The sequence below is a fragment of the Quercus robur genome, chromosome 7 (genome assembly GCF_932294415.1).
Source record: "Quercus robur chromosome 7, dhQueRobu3.1, whole genome shotgun sequence".
NCBI classification, from domain to species: Eukaryota; Viridiplantae; Streptophyta; class Magnoliopsida; order Fagales; family Fagaceae; genus Quercus; species Quercus robur.
Window position 1 is genome coordinate 39,987,760 of NC_065540.1, and position 12,592 is coordinate 40,000,351.

General features: G+C 38.1%; 1 protein-coding gene across 1 annotated transcript; it reads right to left on the reverse strand.

Annotated features, from left to right (window-relative positions):
• Positions 1–460: 460 nt before the first annotated feature.
• LOC126691396 (uncharacterized) lies at positions 461–1,249 on the reverse strand. The gene has a single exon (XM_050386443.1). It carries the CDS (start codon positions 1,247–1,249, stop codon positions 461–463), a length of 789 nt encoding a protein of 262 aa, XP_050242400.1.
• Positions 1,250–12,592: the final 11,343 nt, after the last annotated feature.

Below are 12,592 nucleotides of genomic sequence, written 5' to 3' on the forward strand. Positions count from 1 at the left end.
AAAGGGAAAGAGACAGACAAATCTTTAACTGTGGAAGTTATGGTTGCCAATTCTTGTTCAATTGCTTTGATTTTCTTCTTCAGATCTTCAATAAGGGAATTTGAAGATGAGAAAGTATGTGTAACTGCCTCAGTCATCTTTTGTTGGTTATCTAAAATTTTTGAAAGGACACGGTTTTGTGCCATAGCATTTTCTACTTGCTAGTTTAAAGCTGCTTCTGCTGAAGAGACCTGTTTCTTGGTTCCATCTGGATTATTTCCTACAGGATTTTTGATTTTCCAAACATGTTTGGTGTTGGTTTAGGGATGATCAAAGCTTTCTAATGGGGGAAAATTCTGTGAATAGGAAGGTGAAGCTTGGTCAAACATGTAATAAGGTAAGGTTTTTTGTATATGGTTTTGGCTAGTAGGAAGGGGTTGACATTTTGGTATTCGGGGAAGGACTTTCTAGTAGTATGGGATTAATGGAGGTTTCTGGTTTTGATCATGGTTTTCTTTGCATGGAGATGGAGAAGGAAGGGTTTGCTTATTGGTTCTAGGATAGAGAACATAATAATCAAACTTTCCAGAGAATTCTCCAAGGAGGTCAACTTTTGGGTCTCCGGCTTCATATCTTTCTTTGAGAATCTGCTGAGAAGATTTTTTTTCTTTCTTCTAGAATAATCTTCTTCAAAAACTTCTTCCTCTTGACAATCAGCACAATCACAAATATCCCACCATATATGACTAGAAGGCGTTTTTTCTTCATAACAAGGGTTTCCATCTTCTCGAAATGCTTTAATTTTAAGACCATCTTCACAAACATAAGACACTGGTTGGAGCATAGCAATTTGAGTTGGGAAGACCGTTACATCCTTCTTCTCTAGTGGAGCTGTCAAGAATCTTGTCTCTACTTCACCATTTGCTTTTCTGATAAAGAGAGGATCCTTTGACTTGATCGGTTTAGTCGCCTGACGAAGCATCTCATATTTCGTAATCCATGATTCTGGAAAGAGAGAACTCATCTGGTCCTTGTTAAGTTGTCTTGGAACAAAAGTACACATAGGTGTCATTCCAGGATCAACTTGAATCAATAAAGCATCATTAGATTGAGCTATTTCTGGAACTGCCATGTCAAAAGCATGATTATGAAGTCTATAAGCAAGTTGGTAGTGAAGTGTGGCAGCAAATGTGTCTTGTACCTGAAAGGCTCCTGTAATCTGGACTTGTACTTTAAGAGCATCACAGAGATGAGGATCTTTGAGAGACATATTAAAGTTGGGAAAAAGTGTGACAAAGATTGTTCCCGTATTTAGAGTGGTTTGGACCGTTCCTATAACTACATTTTGGTATTCCAAAAATCTAGAATTAAGAAGTGAAATTTTGGAAACTATAGGAAGTCCCTTTCTTCCATGGAAAGTTAATGCCAACCTTACAGCACCAAAGTGAAGGTGTGCATATCCTTGTTTCTGCCATGGAATTACAAATTTTCTAGGAAGGGCAAGGGTAATGAAATGTTCTGTTTCACTTGCTGGAATATTATATTGGTCAAACTTAGAGGTTTAGACATATTCTTTTACAGTAGAAGCTTGAGAAGGACCTAAAAACTTTTTTATGGATTTTTTGAAAGAAACTTGGGGTTTATCAAACACAATATAAGGATTTACAATAGGAAAGTCGGTAATGGGGATCTTACTATCTTCAGGTACGTGGGAGATTTCATGCAAATAATCTAACCTATTTGTTAAATCTAATAACATCTCTTAGTTTGTTGTATCTGGTGCTGTGTTCTATCCCATATTTTCATGTTATCTTTTATATCTTCTAAGTGATATATGTTATTAACTAGTTTCCATAATCTTTTTACACCGTCTTCCACCTGTTTCCTTCATAATCCTCAATTGTTGGACTTCTACATATAGCTCTATGGCATTTATAGAGGATCTATAAAAGGTTGCTTGTTTTGAACTCAGATCGTCGTGAATCTCATGAGTTATTGAGAACTATAAGACCAATACTTTTGAGTTGTGCTTGAGTGTGCCGTTGTACTACACCTAAATTTGTCAAGCAATTACTTACAAGTGCTTCCCAATTCCAACGTGGATTGGAACCATTTTTTTTTTTTTTTTTGGGGTTGTAGTAAAGGATTGTTCAGTTCTACTACTGTCATGGTCAGTTGAGCACTTGAGCTGAAACTTATGGCCTGTTTGGAAGTTTAGAGAGGGAGGAGAGTAGAGGGGAGAAGAGGGGAGGAGAGTAGTGGGGAGGAGAGTAGAGAGAAATGATTCCCCTCCACCTTGTTTGGATGTTTTTAAAATTAGTAAGGGAGAAGGGAGTAATTAACCCTTCCCCTTGTTTGGATGTTTTAAAAAATAGGATGGAGAGGCGAGGGAATGATTAAAATAGAAAAATTTACCCCTCTTTGAAAATGAACTTGTAATATTAATTTATGATTAATTTATCAATTTTGTAAAGTTTTGAACTTGATTATCATTTGTCCAAATCGTAGAATATGTTAGTGATTTTTTTTTTTTTGAGAAGAATAAATAAATAAAAATGTTTCAAAAAAAAAAATTGTATACCTAAAAACTAAAAAAAAAAGAGTAAAAATCAGTCAAAATTAAACTGTTCACTGAATATTTGAAAACAAATAGTTTATATTAGTATTAATAAATACTAAACATTGCCAAATTTAGTAGGTTTTTTAAAACTCTAACCAAAATCCAAATTCCCATTTCTTTTCCACATTTTCTGAGCAACCAAACACAGGCACAAGTAGAGGAAGAAGAAAAAAAAAAAAAAACAGAAATTTCACAGAAACACAAACCAAATCCCCCAAAACGCACACAACCAAAAAAAAAAAAGCGAGATCCTGGAGAATGAAGAGCAAGCAAAGCGAGATCCTCGTCGTCGTCGTCGAGATAGTTCTCCGGAATCAGAGGGGAAGAGTCGCCGTCGTGCTTCATCGGCGACGAAGTGGCTTGAGGCTCGATCAAGCTTGAGGGCCTGAGCTCAATCCCGATCGCCGCGAGTGTCGTGGACCTTTGGACGTAGTCGCCGTTGAGTCGTGAGCGTCGTGGACCTTTGGACGTCGTCGCCGCCGAGCCGTGAGAATCGTGGACCTTTGGATGTCGTTGCCGCTGTGTCGTGAGCGTCATGGTCCTTTGGACGTCATCGGCGACGACCCACGACTTGGCGGCGTCTGATTTCTCATGCTTTTTTCAGGTTACAGTTGTGAGATTTTGAGAAAATTTTTGTGGCTTTAATTTCTGTTTGGGTGCTCTGAAAATGGAGGAAAAGGGAAAGGAATTGAAATTTGAGTATTGTGTATTTTGTTTGTTAGAAAAATAAAACTCATAGTTACACTTTTTGAAACAGAAAAATGTTTGTTTTTGTGGCTTTTCCGGTTCTAAATTTCTAAAATTTTAGCATTAAATTATTTATATTCTCATAAAACAAACAAAGATTATATGTTTGTAATTTTGTTAATTAAGAAAGGATAAATTAACATTTAATCAAATTGATAATGGGTCCAAGAATTAGAGAGGCTTTGAGCCATCGCTCTTGTCTAAAATAGTCCATACATCTTGTGGCCCATGTCCCATAGTCCATCACAATGCTCCCTTCATTCGTGGGTTGTGGCCCATTGTGTTCCTATAGTTGGGAGCAAAATGACTTGCTGTCTACGGTTCATATCTGGCTTTGGCAATCACAATGAGAGATTTTACGGTTAACAACATTTTTCACCACAAATTTTAAGTGACAAATTATTATTGATAGTTGTTATTGGGTAAAAAAGTAATTTTAATAATAGGTTCAAATTAGAATCAAACCAACTTATCATCTTGAATTTTATTGTAAAAATGTTATAAATGTAGCACTTTTCAATCACAATTTATGCGTACCATATGAAAGTTCGTAAACCCAAAATATGAGCTAGATTAAATATGAGTGCCAATAATATTTGATTGGACTTTTTTAAGTCCAAAAGTAAAAGGGGACTTTTCATGAATTTTTTTTCCTTCTAAAGAGAGATTATTCTACAAGTGAAATAGCATTATTTGGAAGTTTGATGACATTTCCTCCTCTATAAAAACGAAAGAAGTTTAGTTGGTGCTTGCTTATTAAAAAACCTCACAAAAAAGAAGAAAAAAAAAGGCTGGATACATCCATCATTAATGGCTAGATGGGATAGAGAAATTTGGAAGAAAAGGAAAAGAAAAGAGGAAGAGAGGAGTGTGGAGTGAGGACACATCAGTCCATTGGATTTGGATGTAGAAGAACAAAAAAGGAGAGAAAGCAACCCACTTTTACAGTCCACCCAAAACTGGGCCAACTCTCCCTCTTAGGATGGGTCGATTTTATTTCAGCCTGATTTTATTTCTTGCTGGGTTTTTTTTCGAGATTGGTCTTAACAAATGAAGGCCCATCCTAGCTTGACCCGTTTAATTAATTGTATTTCACCTAGAATTAATGACTGTGTTGAAAAAAGAGAGACAAAATCGGGATGATATTCCTCCATTTAAATCCTCTAATTTCCTTCAAGTTTTAGCATTTTTTTTTTAATGTTTAACAAATATTTATTTGATTAATTAATGATGGTTCTGACTTGTCCAATTTGAGTAACTCTAACAATTTCAAAGGTCATGTGCTTACGACGGTTTGGAATTGCATTCCTAAGATTTTTCTTTTTAAATGGTGGCTAATAATAATAATAATAATAAAAAGAAGAAAGGGTGAAATTTTAAAAGCTTGTTACGTGGAAGACTTGATTAAGAAGTGGTGCATGAACTAGTAAAGTTCAACTCTTAGTGAGATTTGTATTTTGAAATGGTGAAGCAATATATATTCAAAGTCTGCTTATTTTTTCTCTCTATCTATAATGAATCCCAGTTCTTGTACAAGTTTGTTCTCTATATCTTGGTCTTCTTAGTTGATGACAGATCGGAATGAATTTCTTTGAAGTTAATTATAAGTTATAATGAGTGTTGGATCCAATTATGAATCGAGATAATTTGTTGCTTGCCATGTATATGTATAATAAATTGCATGCAAATGCAATGGGAACATGTATATGCTTTTGACATATAACATAATCGATCGAATCATTAAAAAAAACAGCAATTTTTGACTAAGAAAGTTTTAAGTTTCAGAATGATTCGTCCGTCAATATCCTAGGTTGCTGTGATGTTATATGTCTTGTCTGATTTCAATTTCCATATGTACAATTTGACTGTAATTACTATTCCTCTACAGGTGCTATAGCTGTGATTTTCAATAATAGCGCAATGCAGACCAAACCATTTTCTCATTATTCTTGACATATATTTCATATGCTACAATCTAATCATATTCCCTCTAGATTTGTATATGTGAGTGCGATTAGAAATGGCATTGGTATTACGTACGTTTGCTGACAAAATAGATCATTGGTTTACCCCCATCAAACAAGCATATCCTCCTGGTTTTCTTAATCATGGTCTGTTGATTACAAGAAACCCACTAGCATGATTATCTTGACCAATAATGGTGATACTGTCTTGGAGCTAAATGGATTTTGAGTAGACATCAAACTTATTCATTGTCATATTTGCTTTTCTAATTTGATTATTCCCACCTCTTTGTTTTATTATTATTATTTTTTTTTGCAAATCATAATTTTGCCAGGGCTCTTACCCTACAAACCTTAGCTGCTAGAGAAATTAATCGAATGCTGCTAGGAGGGGGGTAACTACAGAATTTTGGACCATTGGGGCTGTAATAACTAGCTAGTAATTGCATAGTTAAATCTCACAGATAGGACCATTTAGAAGACCATTCAGTTGAATAAAGTGATATGAATTAACTAATAGCCAAACTCTTTTTTTTGGACGTCCAGGTGAATTGTTTACTGAAAGTAATGATTGTTTGGTATACGTGCGTGAACAAAATCCTATATTAAATAATAATAAAAATAGTGGATTGTTAATATAACATAATTCAGTCAACTCAAAGGCTTATTCATTTTAGGTTAAATAGTGTCCTTATATGTTATTTTAATTACTTAATTGAAAACTCACTAAATTATTATCTCCCCAATAAGTGGGTATCAAAGCTCATGCTGGTGCTGTGTCCGTGTGTGGCAAGGTAGGCTTCAGGGAGGTTGTGAATTGCTAGAACACAATAACAATTCTTCTCTCTCATATTGACTTACATTTGTCTCTTTAATTTCATTATTCTATGTTAAGAATAGTTTATGTAAGCAAAGTTATTTTATTTATTTATTTTTTTTGATAAGATGTAAGCAAAGTTTTCACATGCCATTGTACGTAGCATTATTATTATTATTATTATGAATGCCATTGTATTAATTTATTTACAGAGTCAACCCTAACAAACCTATATAGGACCAATCCAATAAATAATTGGAACTAAGACTTGATTGTTGCTTGTTGTTGTGTTTTATTTTATTTATTTATTGATACATTACTTATAGCCCTCTGAACAAAAGCAATGGACATGCCCTTCTCTAGGCTTCAATTTTTTTAATTAGATTTTTTTTTTCCAAATAATAGTCTGTGTAGTATATGATTCCTGTACAATTTAACCTAATTTTCATCCCTAAGGCACCATAGATTTTTCATGATACTCTTACGTCCGATTTACAATGATAAGTATGTGAACTCTCATAGCCACACTAAGAGCATCTCCAGCAAATTCATCAAATTTTTATACTGTCTGGATAATGAATAGTGACTTTTATCTTTTATCTACTAATTTTTTCAAATACATTTTCCAACAAATTCTCTATCCCATTTTTTATCTCATTTAAATATTATTTCTTCATTCATTATTTATTTATTTTTTAACAACTACATATCTTCCAACATTTTTTTATTCAACATTTGATTCTTATATTAGAAAAAAATTTGAAGAATGAATAGTAGCCTATCAGACTTGATGAGCTATTATTCATGAGCCAAAAAATTTTTTGGATATAGAGAATCCAGTGGAATGACTTTTTTTGATCTCATTCTCTATTATAAAGAATATTTTACTTTTGCATAGATCATTGGATATGCTCTAATATGGCTTCTCCTGCCCAAATTGGTAGAGTACTTTTTAGTACAATTGAACATTGTAGTTCTGCCATGGGTTTTTGCCAAAAGAAAGGACAAGGAAATGATTTTCTAATATCCCTCATGGAATTCGAAAAGATGGTATGTGATACAATAATGGTTTGTACTTTTCACGGTTAAAAATGTACAAAATTCTTGTAAGAAATAAAAACAGGTATATAGTTATATGGTTATATGAAACATAGGCAAGAAATTATATATGCTTTTAAATTCTATTTGAGATTTTTAGAACAATGTTGATCAACTAGAGGACAAAATGGGAATATATCCCTTTTGGCGAAAAGTTCTAAAAAAATGCCCAATTTTTAAAACTATTTAAGGATATGTTCTTATTTTGAAACTCGATTTTATCAAAATCGAGTTTTAGTGTGGAACTCGAGTTTCATGAACTTGAGTTTCTTGAAAATTTTCAAGTAGAACTTGAGTTTCACAATTTTTTTTTTTTTTTTAGTTTAATTTTGTTGGAACTTTTTATTGAAAATGGTATATCCTCATTTTGGCCATCAACTAGAAGAATTGTATCCGTATAAATGAATTACATGCATGTTAGTTGTGTATACCGAATGATATAGCAACCACATTAGTTTTTAATTACCTGAATCCAAAACTAAGCTATTTACAAATCTATAAGTCTAATGACACAATAATTTTTATTACACTTTTCATAATTGCTAATGTGAGAAATTGTGATTTATACATAATAAAAACAATATCAATGGTAATTTCAACACTAATCAATTAAACAAGCTGTGAAATTTAATGTTGTTTTTGGCATTGTTTTTTACAAATTAATATACAATTTTTCCACATATGCAAAACAATTTGTCATGAAGGACTTTACGGCGTAGTAACGGAGAAATGATGTATGAAGATATTTATTTGCACATAGTTTGTGAACATAATTTATCTTCGTTTTTGAATGAAGTTTCCTTTTTACCAAAAAAAAGAAAAAATTATCTTCGTTTCTCTTGTCAAATCACAGTTGTCAAATCTGTATTTACTTTTCCAAGTTAACAACAAAACAAGCTTGCAATGCAGTACACACAATAGCTAGCATCATTTAATGTGAAATAGATAATGTCTAGTGCCCATATTTTGTAATTTTGCGTAAGTCTTTCAAAATTTATTGAGCTACTTTTCGAATGGTACATATGGACCATGCCAATAGTGGAACACAGTGCAAATAGGGTAACATATCGCACTAGATCTGGAAGAAAGGAAACCCTGTTTGCCTTCTTAAAGGACTGGTGAATAGTGCAAAGATTATTTGAGTACGAAAGGAAAAAGAAATGGAAAAATTAGGCTATTTTACAAGTTGGGCCCGCATATGCATTTGTATGAATTTTATAATACAGATTATTAACTTTTTATTAGGATTGAATCATTTTTAATTTAGAGGATATTTATTTATTTATTTATTGGCTTGTAACTTTTTATATATATATATATATATATATAGATACACTTAAAAATATACAATAAAATGCATAATATAATTCTTATATATATAATTTAAATATTATTGACAATTATTTTTATATTTTATTAACTCGTTAAAATTTTTTGTAAATATATTATTAGGTATAAAATGTAAATTATCTATTATTATTATTATTGTAAAACATTTTTTTTTTTTACGATTCATTTATTTTAGACTCTTTGATTTTGTATTTAATAACTTATTTTGATGAATATTTATAATGTGGCCCATGTTTAATTCTAAAATTAAAAAATAAAACTCTTTAAGAATAAATAATTTAGAACATATAACCAGGCCCAACAGGTGGGAGATTCTGGCCCAAAAGTCCCTCAACAATGAATTTGTAGAGAGCAGGTTATAGAACTAGGTCTTTGACAGGAGAAACGAAGTTACGACCAAGCCATGCAACCAGTTGGACGTAGGGATATTCCTTCGAGCTTTTGGATTAACGGTCCCTGAGGCTGTTCCTGCTACTTCTCTCTCTCTTCTCCTTCTTTATCCTTTCTTCTTTCTGCTTGCGATCCCTTTTCCATGGGGATCTCCTTCCCTTATATAGCACCCTTCCTGAGATCATGTCCCTACACTTGTCAGTCATCCGATCCTCCACTCGAGTGCCTGTCCCATAGGTCATCCTCCCTCCTTTCTGTGAGTTGCAATGGCCAAGGTCATTCTGCGTTCCTGTCCCTTCCACATTAATGCGGCTGGAAAAGTAGTTCCTTGGCATTTAATGCGGCAGTTGTGATTGTCCCCTCCTCCTTCCTGAGTGTCACGCATTGTTTCTTCGTATTGGGCGACCTTTCGCTAAGTATGGGGTGCAAATTGGATGCTTACTGGGTGAGTCCGAGGAGGTGTTCCTCCTCGGACGCCCCTTAGCAGGCCCGGCCCAACATGATTGAGACGGGATATCCTACGCCCATGCCCTTTCTTCTTTATCGCGGCTGGGCTTGGTACGTGAGTTACGGCCCAACATCAACCGACAGACTTTACCCACCACAATAGCCCCTCAAAATGCCGGCCTTTTTTGAGTCCGAGGAGAAAAGGCGGGATTTTGATACCCACTAGACGGCTCGTGGCGAACCAATGCTTCACACGTGGAAGGGGGAAGGCACGCCTTTACGTGCTTCATTAATGCGGTGGGCAGTTGGTGACTCAGGGGGAAGTAACCGCAGCTTTTGGGGTTTTACACTCGCTCAATCCAACGGTTGGAGGCAGGATCTACGGTGGACAGCGTCTCGCATGTCTTAGACGCGAGCGCGTCTGTTCGACTTCTACCAAGTATAATAGGTCTTGAGGGCGTTCGTCTCTCATTTTTGACGAGCTTTCCAATATTCAGAACTTCTCAGAGCCTATTCCTTCAGTCTGTTCTTGCTTCCGCTGCCATTCTCTTGAAGACTCCTTCGAACCTCTTACCCGTAAGTTCGCACTTCTTCTCCATTATTCTTCATTAATCATACTGCCTTCAAGTTGTTTTTAGGATTAGAGGGGATGGGTAGGCTTGAGAAACTGGTAGATTCTCCGGCCGGTATGGCGGGCTTCAGGGCGAAGTATCGTATCCCACCGGAGGTAGGGTTAGAGTACTGTCATCTGGAGGACATTTTGATGAAACGGAGAACAGAAGAAGTCGCAATTCCAATGATAGCCTTCGTGGAAGGAGGAATGACTATTCCGATGGGGAGAATAACTAGGGACTATCTGCGTGGTCATAGGTTGGCCCCCCATCAATGCACCGCTAATGTATTCCGGATCCTGGGGTGTGTCGAGACCCTGAACGATCAGATGAACCTCGGCCTCTCATGGCACGACGTGGTTCATCTTTACGAATGCCATAAGCTCGGCGACACATACTATCTAAAGTCTAGGGTTGACGCAGTGAGGTTGATATCTTGCCTTTCGAAGTCTAGCAAAGGCCTGAAGGACGACCATTTGATCGTCTCCGGGCCATGGTCTGACGGCCCTCACTGTCCGACTAGGGAGGGAAAACCAGGTGGGGTGTCGTAGAATTAGATGCCGTGGGGAGGATTCTGGTTTCAAGCTCCTCCACCCCTTTTTCTTTTACTTGCTTTAGATTTGTTGGTTTGATTGCATGTCTCCTCGGACTAACATAAATCGTTTGACGGCCTTTGCAGATAAGAAGCGAACCACTCCTCGGCTGAGCCTAGTCAATGTCCCGGCTTTAAATTACCTCCTGAGGTCCGAGATTTTTGTTAGCAGGGACGGACAACTACGGTCGGCTCCTTTAATTTTGGATTATACTCCGCTCACTCGAGCCCAGGTAGAAGCCGGACAAGCTATAAGGGCCGGTAGTCCGAGATTAGCACGGATTGACGTGTCCATACCAGGGTTCCTCGCTGATACAGACTTGCCTCCAATTCAGTTACCCCCCCAACACGCTTTTCCCCCAGTAGTTATCCCAGAGGTGGAGTCCGGCTCTTCGCATTCATCCTTAGAGGATCAGATAGACCGGTTCCAATTTTCTGAGGAAGGGGAGGCCTCGGTCAGAGTAGTAGAGATCTCTGACTCTGACGCTGATTTGGACCGTGCCTCAGCGGCTCCTGGTACTGGTTTAGTCATCGCACAGCCTGATCTTAGCGAGGATACCGAGGAAGAAGAAGGAATGGACCTCCAGCCGAGGACTGGCCTCAGGGGTCTCTTATCCAACAGGTCCAAAGGGCAGACCTCTAAGGAGACCTCAAAAGGACAGGTCGTCTCCAAAGCCCCCGTTCTTCCTCCCCCTCCCTCGTCGGGCACGGCGCTGAAGCCTATGCCTAATCTAAAGCGGAAAAGGCCTGTAGAAGAGGCAGAGGAGGGAGAGGTTGCCCGCGAGAAGGTCGGGCCTAAAAAGAAGAGCAAGGAAACGAAAGAGCCCCGGGAAAAAAGAACAAAGTCCACTGAGAGCCGAGATGAGGCGGTCACTCAGAGAGGACCTCGGACATGGTCTCCTCGGATCGAGCTAGATGGCGCTCCAGTCCTCTGGGATGCGACCCTATGGGAGACCCAGCGTGAGCCAGCTTCGTTCTTGGCTGAAGCATTGCAGCAACCTCTTCTCTTGCCCCGTGATATGGAAGGCCTCAGGAAGATTCGTCAACCAGAGCTTTTCATGTCACTGAAGAGGGACATGGCTGTGGTAAGTGGAATCTTCTATCTTGTTTTTGTGTTGAGAACCTTCTCATCGTCTTATCTTGGTATCGTCTTCGTTTCCGTCTGAATGCAGGTCACCCAACAAATTTATGTTGCTGAGGAATGGGCCAAACAAGCTCGTGAGGATGTGCATAGGGAGGCTCAGTCCCATGCTACAGTTGAGAGGGCCGCGAGCGATCTCAAACGTGATCTTGATCGTCAGGATCATGAGTTAAGAGAGGTGAAGAAGGCCAATGCGAGTGCAGAGGCTGGCCTGAAGACTGCTGAAAAGCAAACCGAAGAGCTGCGCAAGCAGCTCCGACACTCTAAGGAAAAATTGTCAGCGGAGCAACAAGCGGTTTCGGAGCTTAAGGCTGAGCTTGCAAGGGCTAAGGAGGAAGCCCGCTTGTCCAGGGAGGCTGCCGAGAAGGCTGTGGCGGCTTCGTATGAACGTGGGGTTCACGATACTGAGGCAAGGTTGACCGAGGAAATCGCCACTGTCTGCAGGGATTATGTCACCTCGACCTGGGGGTTGGCCATGGATAGGGCAGCCGTCCCCGCAGATTCTGATCTCAGGAAAGCTGAGAACATCTTTTACCCTGCGGAGATACGTGAGACTCCTGGGGAGGCCGTTTCCACTGAACCTCTTCCAGCAGATTCCCCCATTCTCGAGACTGGAGGCATGGAGCAAGCTGCGCAGGGCCAGTCACCCGAGGACAGTCTTCGCATCAGCGAGATCCTTGCCCAGGCCCAGGAGATCGCCCCAGAGAACCCAGCAGTGGATGATCAGCCCGCCCCAACTCAGGGCCCTTAGGGACGTAGAATAGGAATTCGTCTGTCCCGCTTTTGTACTTTGTTTTGTTTGATCCTTGATAATATTTCTGGACTGAATTACTTTG